At 36.2% G+C, this 15,163-nt stretch overlaps 1 protein-coding gene across 3 annotated transcripts; it reads left to right on the top strand.

Annotated features, from left to right (window-relative positions):
* The first annotated feature begins 207 nt into the window (after positions 1-207).
* On the top strand, positions 208-13,379 carry LOC140794657 (PTI1-like tyrosine-protein kinase 3). Of its 3 annotated transcripts, none has more exons than XM_073146780.1 (9): positions 208-372; positions 2,104-2,239; positions 5,029-5,282; positions 5,426-5,552; positions 5,673-5,946; positions 11,066-11,198; positions 12,607-12,693; positions 12,856-13,041; positions 13,142-13,379. In XM_073146780.1, the coding sequence occupies exons 2-8, from the start codon at positions 2,143-2,145 to the stop codon at positions 13,000-13,002; spliced, it is 1,119 nt and encodes a 372-aa protein (XP_073002881.1). In that variant the 5' UTR covers positions 208-372; positions 2,104-2,142; the 3' UTR covers positions 13,003-13,041; positions 13,142-13,379. The 3 variants fall into 3 exon arrangements, with proteins under 3 accessions (XP_073002881.1, XP_073002882.1, XP_073002880.1); XM_073146781.1 differs by having other exon boundaries at positions 227-372; positions 2,114-2,239; XM_073146779.1 differs by lacking the exon at positions 208-372 and having other exon boundaries at positions 1,920-2,239.
* Positions 13,380-15,163: the final 1,784 nt, after the last annotated feature.

Below are 15,163 nucleotides of genomic sequence, written 5' to 3' on the forward strand. Positions count from 1 at the left end.
TTGCACGGAACCTACCTTTCTCCCATTTGTAATAAAATTTATGAGATATTTTCATTTCAGACCCTATATTATGCGCCTATTCCGTTACGCCCATTCTTTTCACCATCTTCAGATCCATTCTTATGAGTGTAAATAGTAATAAATGCATTATGTAGGGGGCGGAATGGAAAGAAATCCCCGAATGTAATAAATTGACGTATATAAAGAAGAGAGCTAGAGAGAGAGAGAGAGAGATATATATATATATATATATAAGGCAGGGCAGCTCCTTCTCCCGGAGCTCCGCCTTCTTCCTCTCTTTCTCCACTTCGCCTTGTACCATTTGATCCAATCGAAACCCTACCTAGAGGGGGGAACCAATTCCAGCTAAAGGTCCCTTCTTTCCCTTCCGTTGCCTCTCTTTACTCTCGAATTTCACGCTGCGATCGCGGTGTTTCCTGGACGGGGTGGTTCGTTTGTTCGATTCTTATTGTTGGGTTCTGTTCGTATCTCTTTCGAGTTTTGTTTCATTGGGGAAAGGTTGGATTTGATTTCGGGCTTGGGGGAATAAAAATCTGCCTGTTTTTATCCGAATCCTATCGTTTAAGCTGGATTTGAGGCCCTTGAATGGAATTCGATTTGTTGGAGGGACTTATATTCTTTGAAAGCTCGATTGGATTTGGTTTTTTTATTTTTTATTTTCACGATTCTTTACTTTCAATTGGGAGTTCTAGGAATTTGTGGTGTCAATTATTCTTGACATTCTTGAAAGTGATCAATGGGAATCGTCTTTCACCCAAGATCTAACTTTTCCTACTAATTTTCTTCTTGATGTGGGTACCTTTATGATGTATAAATGTTTCGACCTCATAAAGAACTAGCATTAAGCCGTTCTATGGATGGACCGTCATGAATATATTAATAGAAAAGCTACGCGTGAAACATTGCAAACAATATATCGTATCTGCTAGAATAATGTTGGGCTCTGTTTGATTATCATGATGATTACCCTTTCAGTCCTCTTCTAATCTATTAAACTGGATAGTTGGAGAACATTATGAGTAGTTCATATCTTCTTTTGGCACATTATGATGCTAAAGATTAGTATATATGATCACAGTTCTAATTATAAACTACGATTTTAGTTTTGGCTGGGCAATTGGAATTTCAGTTTCCGAAGTTTAGGGTTGTTTGGACTTTGGACATTTTATTCTCTATTGAGAATACTCAAAAGGCTAATAAAGATCAGTGGAAGTTGTATGAGTTTGAAACAACCTATGATATTTAGTATGTCTGTATGTGTACACTTGCAGTCTTGCAGTTGTTGTTGCTTATTTACTCATATACTTTAAATTGTGAAAGATTGCTCTTATCATGGAATTTACAAGTATACCTGGAATTATATTATTTTGTGCATTTCAGATGAAGTTGCCAAAGAAGTCCCAAATCCTTGTTGCATATGAGTTCTAGTCGAAAGAACCAAAATGGGCTGAATATAGCTAAAATTGGCTAAGAATACCCAAGACTTGCTGTCGAAACTGCCAATACTTAGTAAATAACCAAAGAATTTTGAGTTTGACCAATTTGGGGCATTGGATAATGGGAAATGGATGTAGATCTTACATGCTATAATTCATTGAGATTCCTATGTGGCCATTTAGGGTTCCTTTGACATCAGCTTTGCTTCGCCTCAGTTGTAAATTTACTTTGAAGTATATTAATAGATGGCTCCTCACCATGAGGAAATGTGACGGATCAAATTCAGTCAATTGAAATTATTTCGAAGTCAAATCAAAATAGAAGTCTGCTATAAAAAAAGGTAATCCAAGGCTGAAAAAAGATACTTCCACTAGATTCATAGTTTTCAAATGAAAAACATGAAAGTTTTAACAATGAAAAAAAATATGATGCCAATCTTGTCATTATTTTTGCACTTTTATTTTTTTTAATTTCTATGATAATTAACTTTCAACTTCTTTCTTCACTATTTTCTAAGCAATATCTTTAGTGGAGTATACTCATATTAGTTCTAATTTCTAGTTTGTCACAGTTAGTACCTATTCAACATATATGCTTATATATGGCTATAATTTAATCTTTGTTCTGTTCTTTGCTCAATTTAAGGATAATGCAGCACAAAGAAGAGATATAAAGAAGAAGAGTATGATGCGAAACTGGCTTTGCTGTAGTTGCCCAGTGAATGAGTCTTATGATGAACATGATAATGAACATCTCAAAGGCCCATCCGGTTACATATATGGTGTGTTCTTTGTCTACTTTAATACACAACTTATTGATTGATAACAGCTTTCATGAAGCAGTATAATGTTTCTTTGCATTATTGCTTCATTACTTTAAAACATTTATTGCTAAGAGTAAGCCCTGATTTTACTGATCATTTATCGAGAAAAAGTAATCAATGGTTTGTATTGTGAACGCTAATCTTGTTTCTTATATGATCTTAAAAAATACTTTGTCTTCTTTCATTAGTACTTATATTTGTGTTGGAAGTTGGAACTTATGGCGCTTACCTATTGACTAGTGAGAGTGGCAATTAAGATTTTGTTAGAACTTTCTTATAATAAACATATTTTTCTGTGACAAAAAAGACGGCTAGATCCTTAGTGATCTTTTTTTCATTAAAGTAATTTTATTGCAAATTAACATTTTTCCTTGCATCTCAATTGATTCCGGGTCCCAACTTGCATAGTGTTAATGGTGTGATTTAATAATTAACATTTTGGCAGAGATATAATATGCCTTTCAACATAGAACTTCTCTTTGGATTCTTCTCGTTGAGACACTTCCATGCTTAGATTCCAATAAAAAATTATTGCAGCAAGCAGTTTGCAATATAATCTCGCTTTTACATTTTTACTTATACAGGTCTTTCCTCTTTAGGAAGATTTTTAACACTATGTGTAATTTTTATATATGTAAATTGGGGTATGACCTTTTATTATTCTGGTTTATGACTCTTAATCTTAGATAGTAGTGACTAATTTAGAAAGTACGAATACTCCAAAACAGCTGAGGTATCCATATTCGATACATAACGGATACGGATACGTATCGAATATGCTAGGATATGTAAAAATTTGCTGTGTATCGAGAATATTTGGATTAAAAATAAATCATTTTAATTGTTGGATACAACTTGGATATGCTTAGATATGTAATGGATACAGTTTGTATTTGGTTATTGATTACAATGATGGCCGTATCATAGGCACGGACCGTGCCGACCACCGGCCAATATGGCATGGCACGGCATGTGCCGCGGCACTTGTTGGCCGTGTTGTAAGATGAGAGGAACAGAAGGGATACTTATCTTCGCCGTCACCGTCGCCGATCGCCGCTCATCGCTCGCCTTCTCCATTGTCGAGAGAGAGAGAGAGAGAGAGATAAGGATATTGGTTAAAACTTAAGTTGCGGATCTGAGTCTCTTTCCTCCTCCTCCCTCGGGCTAGGGCACCCGACGTGCTCGAGCGACGGCGACGACGACGGTGATCAGCGATGGGTAGCTCGACGGCAAGTGGCGGAACTATTAGGAGGGGTGCTGTGCGGCACCCTCGTGCCATGTACCGGTATGCCGTCGACACGGCAAGTATTGACCGGCATGCCCCGTGCCGGTCGGCACGGCTATCCATGATTGATTATATCAGGTGAAAAGAAGCTATCGACTCGTTAAATTATTGACTTGTAAGCTATCAAACCCTATTCCCCTCATCCCTCTCTCGACAATGTGCCCTAGCGTCATGCCAGTCTTCCTTCATAGATGACATGGCGTGCCTTCGTCTCTCAATGCCGATCTCCCTTTCTTGACGACGTGTTTCTTCCTCTCTCCATCGATGATAGCGTCGACGATGACACCACTCTTTCCTCTCTCGAATGATGATGATGACAACGAAGACGATGATGGGTGACGATAACCCTTGTTTCCTTCTCTCAATGCCGATCTCTCTTTCGTTCTCTTTTCTATTCTTTTCTTCTTTTTTTTCTTGAAGTTGGCTGCAGTAAGAGAAATATGTTAGCATAGGCCATAGGTTTGTATAAAATGTTTTGATGTTAGGAATATGTTAGTATAGGCTGTAAAGTTTGTATAAAATGTTTTGATATTAGGAATATATTATTATAGGCCAGCAGCAGAAATATTTTAGTCTGCAATTGCTTTGATGTTGGCAATACATGTACAAATATATTTTTTATTAATTAATTTATTAATGCATCCTTGCTGTATTTGATGTATCCCCGTATCCGTATCGCCATATTCTTGTACCCGTATCGCCTTATTTCCATATCCTCATATGTGTATTGCCGTATCCTAGTATCTATATCGTTGTATCTCCATATTCCGTGTTCATACTCATGCTTCATAGTGACTGACTGACAGTAGTCTAAATCTTGTTTACAATCCTTTGGTTTTTCTAAGCTAGTGCTTCTTGTCTAACTTCATTTGGTTGCATTAGAGGGTGCTTCCATTTATATAGTGAAGCTATGACCCATCAGTATTATAAACATATTGTCATAAATAATTAAAATATTGAATTAGAAGTTCATTAAGTCTACATAAAGCTTGTACTGTTCATCAATTTATCTTGCCACGATGAACTACCTGGGGCTTTATTTTTTGCAGTTAAAAGAAAAGTTCCCACTTCAACGGAACTATTAGACTATTTATTGCTTCAGTATTTACTTTCTGCAAGTGCCTTACAAGCAAGCTGAACCACTGCAGTTCATTGAAAAAGATCTATTGGTTGTTGGGCCTGTGAAGACTTTAGATTGAAAGACAGATACCTTCTATTTTATGATTTTCTATTATTTGATGTTTTTGACCTTAAATGGCAGCTCTATTTTTCACTGGAGATTAGGGTCAGCCAAGATTATATTCCTAGGCAGGCACCTGAAAGCTTCAATCCATACTAGATTTTCTTCTGAAGTGATTCCATTTGATTTATGGCTACACTCTTGCTCCTTTACCTGTTATTTGTTTTTTGGTTTTCTTCTTCTGTTGATGCTTCTACAGACTAATCTTTGTTTATTTTGCAGGAACTCAAAAGAGTTCAAAGCTTTCTTCTGCTCCCACAAATGAACCCCAAAAGGCACCTCCTCCCATTGAAGTGCCTTCATTATCTTTGGATGAATTAAAAGAAAAGACTGAGAATTTTGGGTTAAAGGCTTTGGTTGGTGAAGGATCATATGGAAGAGTATATTTTGCAGTTTTGAATAATGGGAAAAAAGCAGCAGTTAAAAAACTGGATGCTTCACTGGAGCCAGAGTCCAACATTGAGTTTTTGACTCAGGTATGACTGTTTATATTATATCAGTTGTTCTTGTTCTGTTTAAACATTCCCTATTTAACTTTATAGGGGAGTATAATTTCAGTTAAACTTGGACTGTTTGCTTCTTTATTCCTTAAGAATTCATGGTTACTTTCTGACATTAGGTCTCAGTGGCATCAAAATTGAAGCATGAAAATGTTGTTGAGATGTTAGGCTATTGCATGGCAGAAAATCTCCGTTTTTTGGCCTATGAATTTGCAACCATGGGATCTCTGCATGATATTTTGCATGGTATGACATTGGCATGCCATATAATTTAATAATACAGTATTTAGTATTCATAACTATTTGCAGATTTTAGTCTTTGGTCTTATATGTAAAACTGACAGTAATCCATATCTGGAAAAACAGGAAGAAAAGGAGTTCAGGGTGCACAACCTGGCCCTCTACTTGACTGGATGCAACGGGTGAGAATTGCTATTGATGCAGCAAAAGGATTAGAATATCTCCATGAGAAGGTTCAGCCTTCTATAATTCATCGAGACATCAGATCAAGCAATGTCCTTTTATTTGAGGACTTAAAAGCAAAAATAGCCGACTTCAATCTCTCAAATCAGGCTCCAGATATGGCCGCTCGCCTCCATTCAACTCGTGTCTTGGGAACCTTTGGATATCATGCACCAGAGTAACAACTCAACTAGTATATTGAATTATTTACATATGGCCACATAATAAGTTCAACTACTAGGTTACTCCACAATCTTTGGTTTCTGCCTTACAGTTCAATTAAGCTTCTGTTCTTCATTATGGAAAAAAACGTTGTCAGGTTATACAAAATTACTCATAATTAACCTATCGTAGATTAAGTCTTAGAAGTTTAGCCTTCATCTTAATGGTTATAAATTATATGTGTGTGATATTTGGAGGATAGAATAGTAAAATACAATAATAGAAATAAGGTAATGCAAGTCTTTTGGTGTATGAAGAAATAAAAATGTCAAAATAATGATGTATTTAGCTGCATTTTTTTATTCTTTTTTACTGTTTATAATTTCAAATATAGAATTTCTGCTTTTCTACTTTTGTTTTTGAACTTGCTTTTTTATATTCTAGATAATTTCTAAATCTTCAGAAGTAAGAAAAGAATCATTTTGTGACTTTTTGGGGTCCTTTTGTTGTATGGATTGTAGTATCGGCCGATCTCAATATGGATCAGCCGATACGGATTGGGATTGGCCAAAGTCGATCCCAACCCGAGACATAGCATGAAAGAGAGCTTCTCTCTTTCACTTCTTTCTCTCCCATGCCATTTGATGCAGATCCAGCCTCGGTTGACATCCAACGAGCTCCTCTGAGGAGGATACAGCTCCCTCAACATCCGACAAGTTTGAGTATGTTTTTTCTTTCTATTTTCTATTTTTTCCTTTCTTATCTTTTTTTTATCTAGCTCCTCGATCCCCTCCCTTTCTCTCTCTCTATCCTCTCCTCTCTCTTTCTCCCCCTCTTTCTCCCGTTCTCATCCTCCCTCTCTCTCTCACTCTAAGTCTATTATTGCAGTAATCTTTTTGCTACAGTAACAAAGAGAGATAGAGGTGAGGAAGAGAGAGAGAGGATGGGGAAGGCTAGAGGAGAATAGAGAGAGGGTGTGATTGAGAGAGAAAAAAGAAAAGATGAGAGGGAGACGTGGAAGTAGGGAGTGTGGGAGAAAGAATTATTTTATTTGTGATAGGGAAAGAGTGAGAGAGAGATGGAGAGATTAGTATTTTTTTTAATTTTTAGATCTTATATGAAAGTTATAAAGTTATTTATATTTATCTATTATTATTTTCTAAAATTTAAATTTTTTATATTTTACAATAATTTTTAGAATTTTTATGTAATTAAAAAAATAGTCTGATACTGAAATCTAATATTAGCGGCCAATACAATCAATATGGTCATTATGTATTGTCACGATCCGAAATAGTAATCATGACCGGCCATGCATCTCAATATGTTTGAGATACACGAAGCCTTAATAATACTTTCTACGAGTACGATAGCAAATAAATAAATAAAATAAAAATCTGCTTTATTAAATTTATAACTAATTGCAATAAACATAAAACAATGTTATTGCTTTTGAGTCTCTAACGAAATAAATAAATCTTCTAATCTAAAGCGTAAAATCTAAAAGAGCGAAAAAGTAAATAGGTAAATCCTAAGTGGAGGTGGAGTCCAGGTACATCTCACTCAGTCGCACTATTACCTGAGATAGATAAATAAATACAGAAAAAAAAATCCATGAGCCAACAACTATAGCTCAGTGAGTAGAATCCACTCGAAAACTAAATAAATTCTTAATTATATTAATGTTCAATAAGATTAACTAAAAGTAACAATATCCATAACAATTTGCAATAAGCATGCTCTTTAAAATAATAAAAATGATAACCATAAAGAGTCACAACTTGTAACCTTGCACAGTTTCAACGTATTAATATTTTTTTAATATTTATACTACCATATGTTTCAATGGGTCTAAACTCTGTGGATCTACATCAACTAGAAGTCACATCGAGATGACGCTCGGGACTTTTCTTCATAGTTGATCCGGTTATGGTCATCAGATGGTATCACTATGTGATCAACCCATTCTGTCTTTTGTACTAATCGTTGAGAGAAGTTAGAGTTACCTAGGAATTTCTCATTCATCCTAGGACTGTTCCCTAACCCCGCCAGAGTCACCTACAAAAGTCACCACAGTGATTTGATTTAGGACTTTCCTCTGGACTTCCAGATAGACTTGAGTTACCACGGAAAATCGCAAGCGATTTATACCGAGACTGTTTTCTAAGTCGTACCAATACTAGTCTCGTTATTCTTTTCACTAATTTCAATATTTGCACAAAGTATGGTGATGCACTGAGTATAATGATTAAATGCACACAGAAAATGTAACAATTAAATTTTTGCACGTATGGATGAAATAATAATTTTGCACACAGAAAATTTATATGATCCGACAAAGGTATGAAATATAATAAAATAAATATGTGAGTGAACCCACTCACCTGAGTCTAGGCAAGACAATCGAAATCTCAAATCTCTAGCTCACATACTAAAAATCACCACCTTTAATAATAAATAATAATAAAATTTTCAATTTGAATAATATCAATATTTCTAAAATTAAAAAAAAAACTAAAAAGAACTAAAATGGGTTTAATTACCCATTGGATTGGGCTGGGCTACTTCTGGCCCGGCCCATTCCAAAAATGGAACTAATCGGGCTGGGCCAAGGCCCAACCGAGAAAATGGATTGGGCTGCGGTTTAGCCTGCAGCCCATCCAATTTAATTGGTTCGGGTCGGGTCTGTGGATCCGAAATCCAAACCCGAACCCGAACCCGAATTCAAAAGAAAAAAAGGGGTTGGCTCGGGTTAAACCCGAGCCCAACCAACCCCTTTTTCTCCCTTCTCGCATCCGACGCGAGGAAGGGAAGAATCGAGAGAGTGGCCGCCGGTGACTCTGTCGGTGGCGGGTCACGACCGGCTCCCTCCCTCTCTCTCTCTCTCTCTCTCTCTCTCTCTCTCTCTCTCTCTCTCTCTCTCTCTCTCTTTCTCTTTCTCTCTACTTTGTCGTCCTCACGAGGTAAAAAAGAACCCATCACCGACGGCCGATGCCGACACCGACGTCGATTGGAGCCACAAGGGCTCCCTAGAAGATATCACCCTCACCAGGCTTAGAGCATGTAGCTTTCGGTGACGATGCGGTTGCGACCCGAAGCCGCTGGCCAACCTGATTTGCCAATGAAGCCGAGAAACCCAAATTTAGGTATTTTTGCTATATCCTATTAATATTTAATTAAATTTGAGGGGTGGGAGAAGGCTTACCAAAGAGTCACGTGGTGGTCTCCGTTGGCTCCAGCGGCACTTCGGCAGGCCGATTCCAAGGCGTGACTCCGTCGGTGAGAAAGAAGAAGGTGAAATAGGGGAGGAAGAAGAAAGAGAAGGGGCTGAGGTGATTAAGCAAAGAAAGAAAAGATTTAGGGTTTAATTTATAGATTAAAAGAAGATCAAATCTAATCCGATTCGGATTAGATGAAATCCTTTCTGCGCCTCGTTGCGTGCCGGAGAGGGAGAGGGGAGGAGCTGCACGTGCAGAGCACGTGCACCCTCCTCTCTCAACCCCTAAATTTTTTTCTAGTTAGTTTTTACATGTATCATTTTATAATTCAGATCTCAATATTTTGAACTTTGTTTTACTGCCACACCTTTCTCTCTTAAATTATATTGCTCATCACATTATGATGGCACCCTTCATATCAAACATGTTTCGTAAATAGAAAGAGATACAAAATTTCTTTTAGTTTCTAATTCCAATTTTCACAAAGCTGGAGCTGATGCCAAACAAAACCTTGAGGTATAAGATGCTGGCAAAATGTTTAGATTATTACAAATCTTGGGTCCTTATTAAATTATTTACTGTGGATGAAAGCCAGCTTCTTATGTAGTTGTAGTTTTTTCTTTTTGTTCTCTTTCTTGATAATAGGTGAGCCTCAAAGTTTTTTGTGTAGACAAAGTCCCATACTTGATAATCAGACTATGCTCGCTTACACCAGTGTTTGCATTGCACACTGTTGCAAGCTGCACACTCATATTCCTCTTGTCCTCAGTTTAACTGGTCGCATGGCTGTATCTTTGACTTTTGTCTCTTGAGCATGTGACTATACTTGCTTATACAACATATTGTCTTTCCTTGTGATCTGCCCACCTGGATTTTCAAATAGGGTAGTATGACAACCACCATCAAGACCCTTCTGAAGTGCACATCAAAGTGCATGTGTAAAAATTGGTACCAACTCTAATAGTTTCCTACTATATATTTTCTCCATTTTCATAATGTAAAATCTTTTCCTTTTGGAATTTTTTTTATTGTGATGAAAGTAGATAAAAAAAAGGGTTTAATATATTTTTACTCTCTATATTTATGCTCAAAATCATTTTATCCTCATTTTCTTCAAAAAGTCTCAAATCAGTCCCTTTAATCATATTTTGTCAAAGTTAATCAAGCGTGCCCAAATGATTAAAATGCCCCATCATATTTATTAGGCAAAATATATGAGTTTTTAATCTGATTTTCTTTTAACTTATATTTGTCTTGTTTCTAGATGTGATATAATTATTACATTTCATATTGAAATTTTAGTGACATGGATATTTTCCCTTATGATTGATTTAATTTATCTATATTTTCATACCCAAATTGATGGAGGACAAAGAGGAAACATCCTCCAATGTGCCAATGTGCCTAAAAGGCTTAAGAAATGTAAGGTTTTGAGAATGATAAGAAAGAATACTTCATAGAGTCTGTAGTTACAACTGGAGAGAGAAAAGGAATAGAACACTGTAAGAAGGGAGCGAAGAGAAAAATAATGAATAAGAGACTTCGAGCCTTTTTTCCTCAAATAATGATTGTACATACCTAGGTACTGGCTAATTCAGCCCTTTATACAGAGAAAACAACCACTAAGTGTAGATCTGTAGATTTTTATATGAACTGTTCTTCATAGCAATCCTTGTTGAGAAGTTTTAAAAACTCTACAGAGTTGAACTCTGGGTGATCTTTTAATCACTGAATGAACACAGAAAGATAACTTTCATCCTTTATATCATAGCTGTAATTCTAGATACTGCAGTCAAATGCAAGGTGCCTTTATCTTTCTGTTGCCTATACAAATGTTTGCATTTTTGTGTAAATTTAATGCAGAATGCTGTTTTTGTCTTAGAAATTAGAATGGTCATGATACGCAACTTTGTGCAGGTATGCTATGACTGGCCAGCTGACCCAGAAAAGTGATGTGTATAGTTTTGGAGTGGTACTTTTGGAGCTTCTTACAGGAAGGAAACCGGTGGATCATACCATGCCTAGAGGGCAGCAGAGTCTAGTTACTTGGGTAAGCTTTTACTGCCTTGTTGATTGGTGTTGATTTGAATAATTACAATCCTCAATTGACATCTGATGATACTATACAAATCAAAGATTAGTGGTTCATATAGTAAGAAACTAAGAATCATTCGTCTAACCATCAAATAAAGCAAAAGTGTAGACAATAAGAAGGATAAAAGAAAATCAAGAATCAGTTTAGTGTAAATTAGAATAGAATTATCATCCTTTCTCTCTTGATGCATACATTAAAATGATGCTGCTAAATCCTTCTCTTAGGAGTTGGTTGGCTGACATAAGTTTGGCTTCCAGAAGATGTAATTATCTCAATATGTTTCTCAATAGTCAATAAGTTTGTGGATGACATTTAAGATCTTCCCGATTGTTAGAAGCTCCACAAGAAAATTCATGCATATGTGTTTTCTTGTGGCATGTGAAATCTTCCCTCTGCAAATACAATGATATACTCAATTGGACATATTATCATTTCTCTAATCTTGAATTGTTTGATGATAGGCTATGATTGTGCAGATAATTGATTCTGGTGAAAGGTCTATGACTCCACAAGAATATTTTGCAGACCCTTTAGCCATCTGACAACACTATTCCCCTTGCATAGTAACTGATAAGACTCTGATACTGTTCAAGTGATGTTGTTATTGCTTCTCTAACGTCTGAAGGAAGAATCAATGTTCATATAATTGTACATATAACTTGATTCATATTTCTCCTAGATCAACTAAAATAGTCTGTGTGGTTTTTGCATATTATGCAATAGTTCAGAAATTCTGAAACTCTGAAATTTACAGGAACCCCTATTGTTGGGTGATACCTAATAAAGAAGTATTTGCATGTGGTTTATGCAAAAAGAGCCTCTAAAATGAATAAAAGTATCATGTTGGAATACAATTCTTATAATATCTCTAGGTGTTCTTTTGGTTTGTCTTAAGCCTTGAATTTAGATAATAAAACTTTACATGTTTTCTGTTTCTTTACTGTAATTTTATGTATTTTCTTACATCTAGAATATCATATTGTAAGAAACACTAAATCATAGTTTGTCCATTATATGTTTGGTAGATTCTAGATTTGAATGAGCGGTAAAAGCATGCATTAGATACTTACTGAGGTTTAAAATTTGACCTATTAGTATCTTATAAATGATATTTCAGCTTAAGCATGTATTTGATACTTACGGAGGCTTAAAAGTTAACACCATATGATGTTTTAGCTTAAATTTGCGAGTAGGTTTCAGATCTCAGCCTGCATAATGATGAGTATTCCTCCTAATTATATATAAAGGTCAGCGTGTATCTCTGTCCTATGACAAAGTCAAAGAATTTAATATTTATCTACATATCCTTCAGTCCTTGCTTAACCTGCATTCGGATGATACTGCTTTTTCACCCCTCATGCAGGCAACTCCAAGATTGAGCGAGGACAAGGTAAATCAATGTGTAGATCCAAGGTTGAAGGGGGAATATCCGCCAAAAGGAGTTGCTAAGGTCTCTCTCTCTCTCTCTCTCTCTCTCTCTCTCTCTCTCTCTCTCTCTCTCACACACACACACACACAAATCATCTCATTTGACATAGAAAATGATAGACAGTATCTATAATATCACTGCATTCTCTGAAGATTGACCATTAGGTTCTTTCTATGGCTGCAGCTTGCTGCAGTGGCAGCTCTATGCGTTCAATACGAAGCTGAGTTCAGGCCCAATATGACCATAATAGTGAAGGCACTTTCTCCCCTTCTCATAAACAGGCAGACTCCGCTAACTGCCGCCGCTCCAGCCATGACTCCACTTACTTGAAATCTGTGGTTAATATATAAGAAACAACATTCTTCATTGGTATGGATATATTTTACGATCAACTTTCTGTTTACTCTGATATTCTCTTACTTCAGAACACGAGCATACATCTATTGAAATATTGAAATCTACTCTGCAGATTGCAAATTTATTTTGTTGCTTGAGGTGATTCATTTTCGGCAAGAGGCTTTGTTTCATCAACAGAATCCAAGTCATGAGGAGAAATGTATATTGATAGTAGTCTGCTATTACTAATGTCTCAGCTCTGCCATATGAGATAGTATGTGCTGATGAATGTCCTTAAAATGTTTAATAACTCTAATTCCTTGTACCTCCAATTAATAAATGTTGGTTTGATGCATGGTTTCATTATATAATTCTCTTGTTCGGAGATTTTTTAGTGTTTTAGCAAAGATTATATGCAAAAATAATGAAAAAAAAATGTAGAACCTTTCTTTTTCTTTTTTTACTTATTTATTCCTTTTATATTTGAATGTAATATTTGATCTAATCAGGATCCAACTCGAGCTCGGCTCGAACATAATTTCAAGCTAAGCTTTACCATGAACTGACTCGGTCAAATAGACTCGACAAGACTCAAAAAGTTATAATATATATATATATATATATATATATATATATATATATATATATATATATATGAGTAATATTTTGATGTGATTCGAGCCTGATCAAATTACCTCATAAAAGAGATTAGATTTAATGGGATGAACCTAGTTATCATCGAAATTTATTTTTTTCAGTAGTAGTAGTCTCGGGCTATGGCATTCGTGAAACATCCACTTCCAAAAATTCATGTGTTCTTCACGTGGAGCATGTCCACATGATTCCCACGTGATCGGTTAGTGAAATAATCTCACCAAGTATCTGAATAAGTCAAGAAATATTATAATAATCCTGAATTATAATATCACAGGCCTCAACAAGCTTCTAGGAATACAAGTCCAACACAAATTTGCTAAAACATAAATACCCTCGCAGGGGCTAAGTCCAACTGAAATGATAGAATAAACAAATGCTAAAAATAAGGAATGAATCTGCTACTCCTCGATGTCCGCATCCTCTATAATCATCTTTGAAATATTCCCACAAAAAATGGCGGTGAGCACGGGGCCCAGCAAGTAAAATCTAATAATAATCTAAGAATATTACATAATAAGTAAAAATGCAACTCATAACATGTCAGGAAAAAATGTACATTATGACTTTTAATAGTTTTCATCATTATAGCTTATTTTACATAGAAATCCACACAGGAGTTGAGTCACAATAACATATCTCACATAGCATCATAAAAATTGAGGGGGACTAGTCAACTAGCGGTATTATCGCCCATACATGCCTGGCGACGCTGCATATGACTGGTTGTCTGTGGCCATCAGACTAAGGACCCCAGTCGTAGGCCCATCAACACCGTTCTAGTAATTATCGCACAAAGCGAAATCATCACATACGGCTGGTAAGAGCACACATCTCAATAGACGCCCTGACCCTGCGTCCTCGGGTACCGCTAGAACTACAATCCTTTCCTCTCAATCATCTTTCTAATATCATACTAGTCAAGTCTCCAACTATGGCAGTGTAATCACCTGAATGCTCCACCTGCTACCGACCTCAGGTGTAGGCTGCTAATATGATACTATATAATATACACTCTACCCCTAACCCCGGGTTGAGTAGGTAAAATAGCACTGCCTAACTGGGACTTAACTAATAGTGATACGTGCACGTGGTGCCATGACTTCTATTATTTAATTAACATAATCATCACAATAACAGATATCATAAACAAACATATAGTCTATCATACATGTGCATTAAGTGATAAATAATACAAGTAAGAACTGATATGTAATTAAATGCAAATATGAGATGTCATATAAGTTTCATAAGAAAACGACATTTAACTATCACAGGTAAGATGTGACATAAGCATGTATTTTTAAAGACTATTATGAAATTCTACTCGCTTAGGGTATTTCTGGAATCCATCTTACTCTCCTATTCAGTCGGCTCTTCTTGAATTTCAATATCCTTCCCGCACAATGCTGAATCTGACAATCAAGGTGAGGGGTTTTGGTTGGCTGCCGGCGCTCCGGTGACTCGCTGCCCGTGACGGAAACTTCGGCGGCTCGGGAGA

Source organism: Typha latifolia, chromosome 9, assembly GCF_019914945.1.
Source record: "Typha latifolia isolate L0001 chromosome 9, TyphaL0001v2, whole genome shotgun sequence".
NCBI classification, from domain to species: Eukaryota; Viridiplantae; Streptophyta; class Magnoliopsida; order Poales; family Typhaceae; genus Typha; species Typha latifolia.

Bases quoted from the DNA above. Each gene is read 5' to 3' on its own strand.
- LOC140794657 (XM_073146779.1), top strand. From the start codon at position 2,050: ATGCTTATATATGGCTATAATTTAATCTTTGTTCTGTTCTTTGCTCAA. The intron at 5,553-5,672 runs GTATGACATTGG...CTGGAAAAACAG, and splicing joins TCTGCATGATATTTTGCATG to GAAGAAAAGGAGTTCAGGGT. The intron at 12,694-12,855 runs GTCTCTCTCTCT...CTATGGCTGCAG, and splicing joins CGCCAAAAGGAGTTGCTAAG to CTTGCTGCAGTGGCAGCTCT.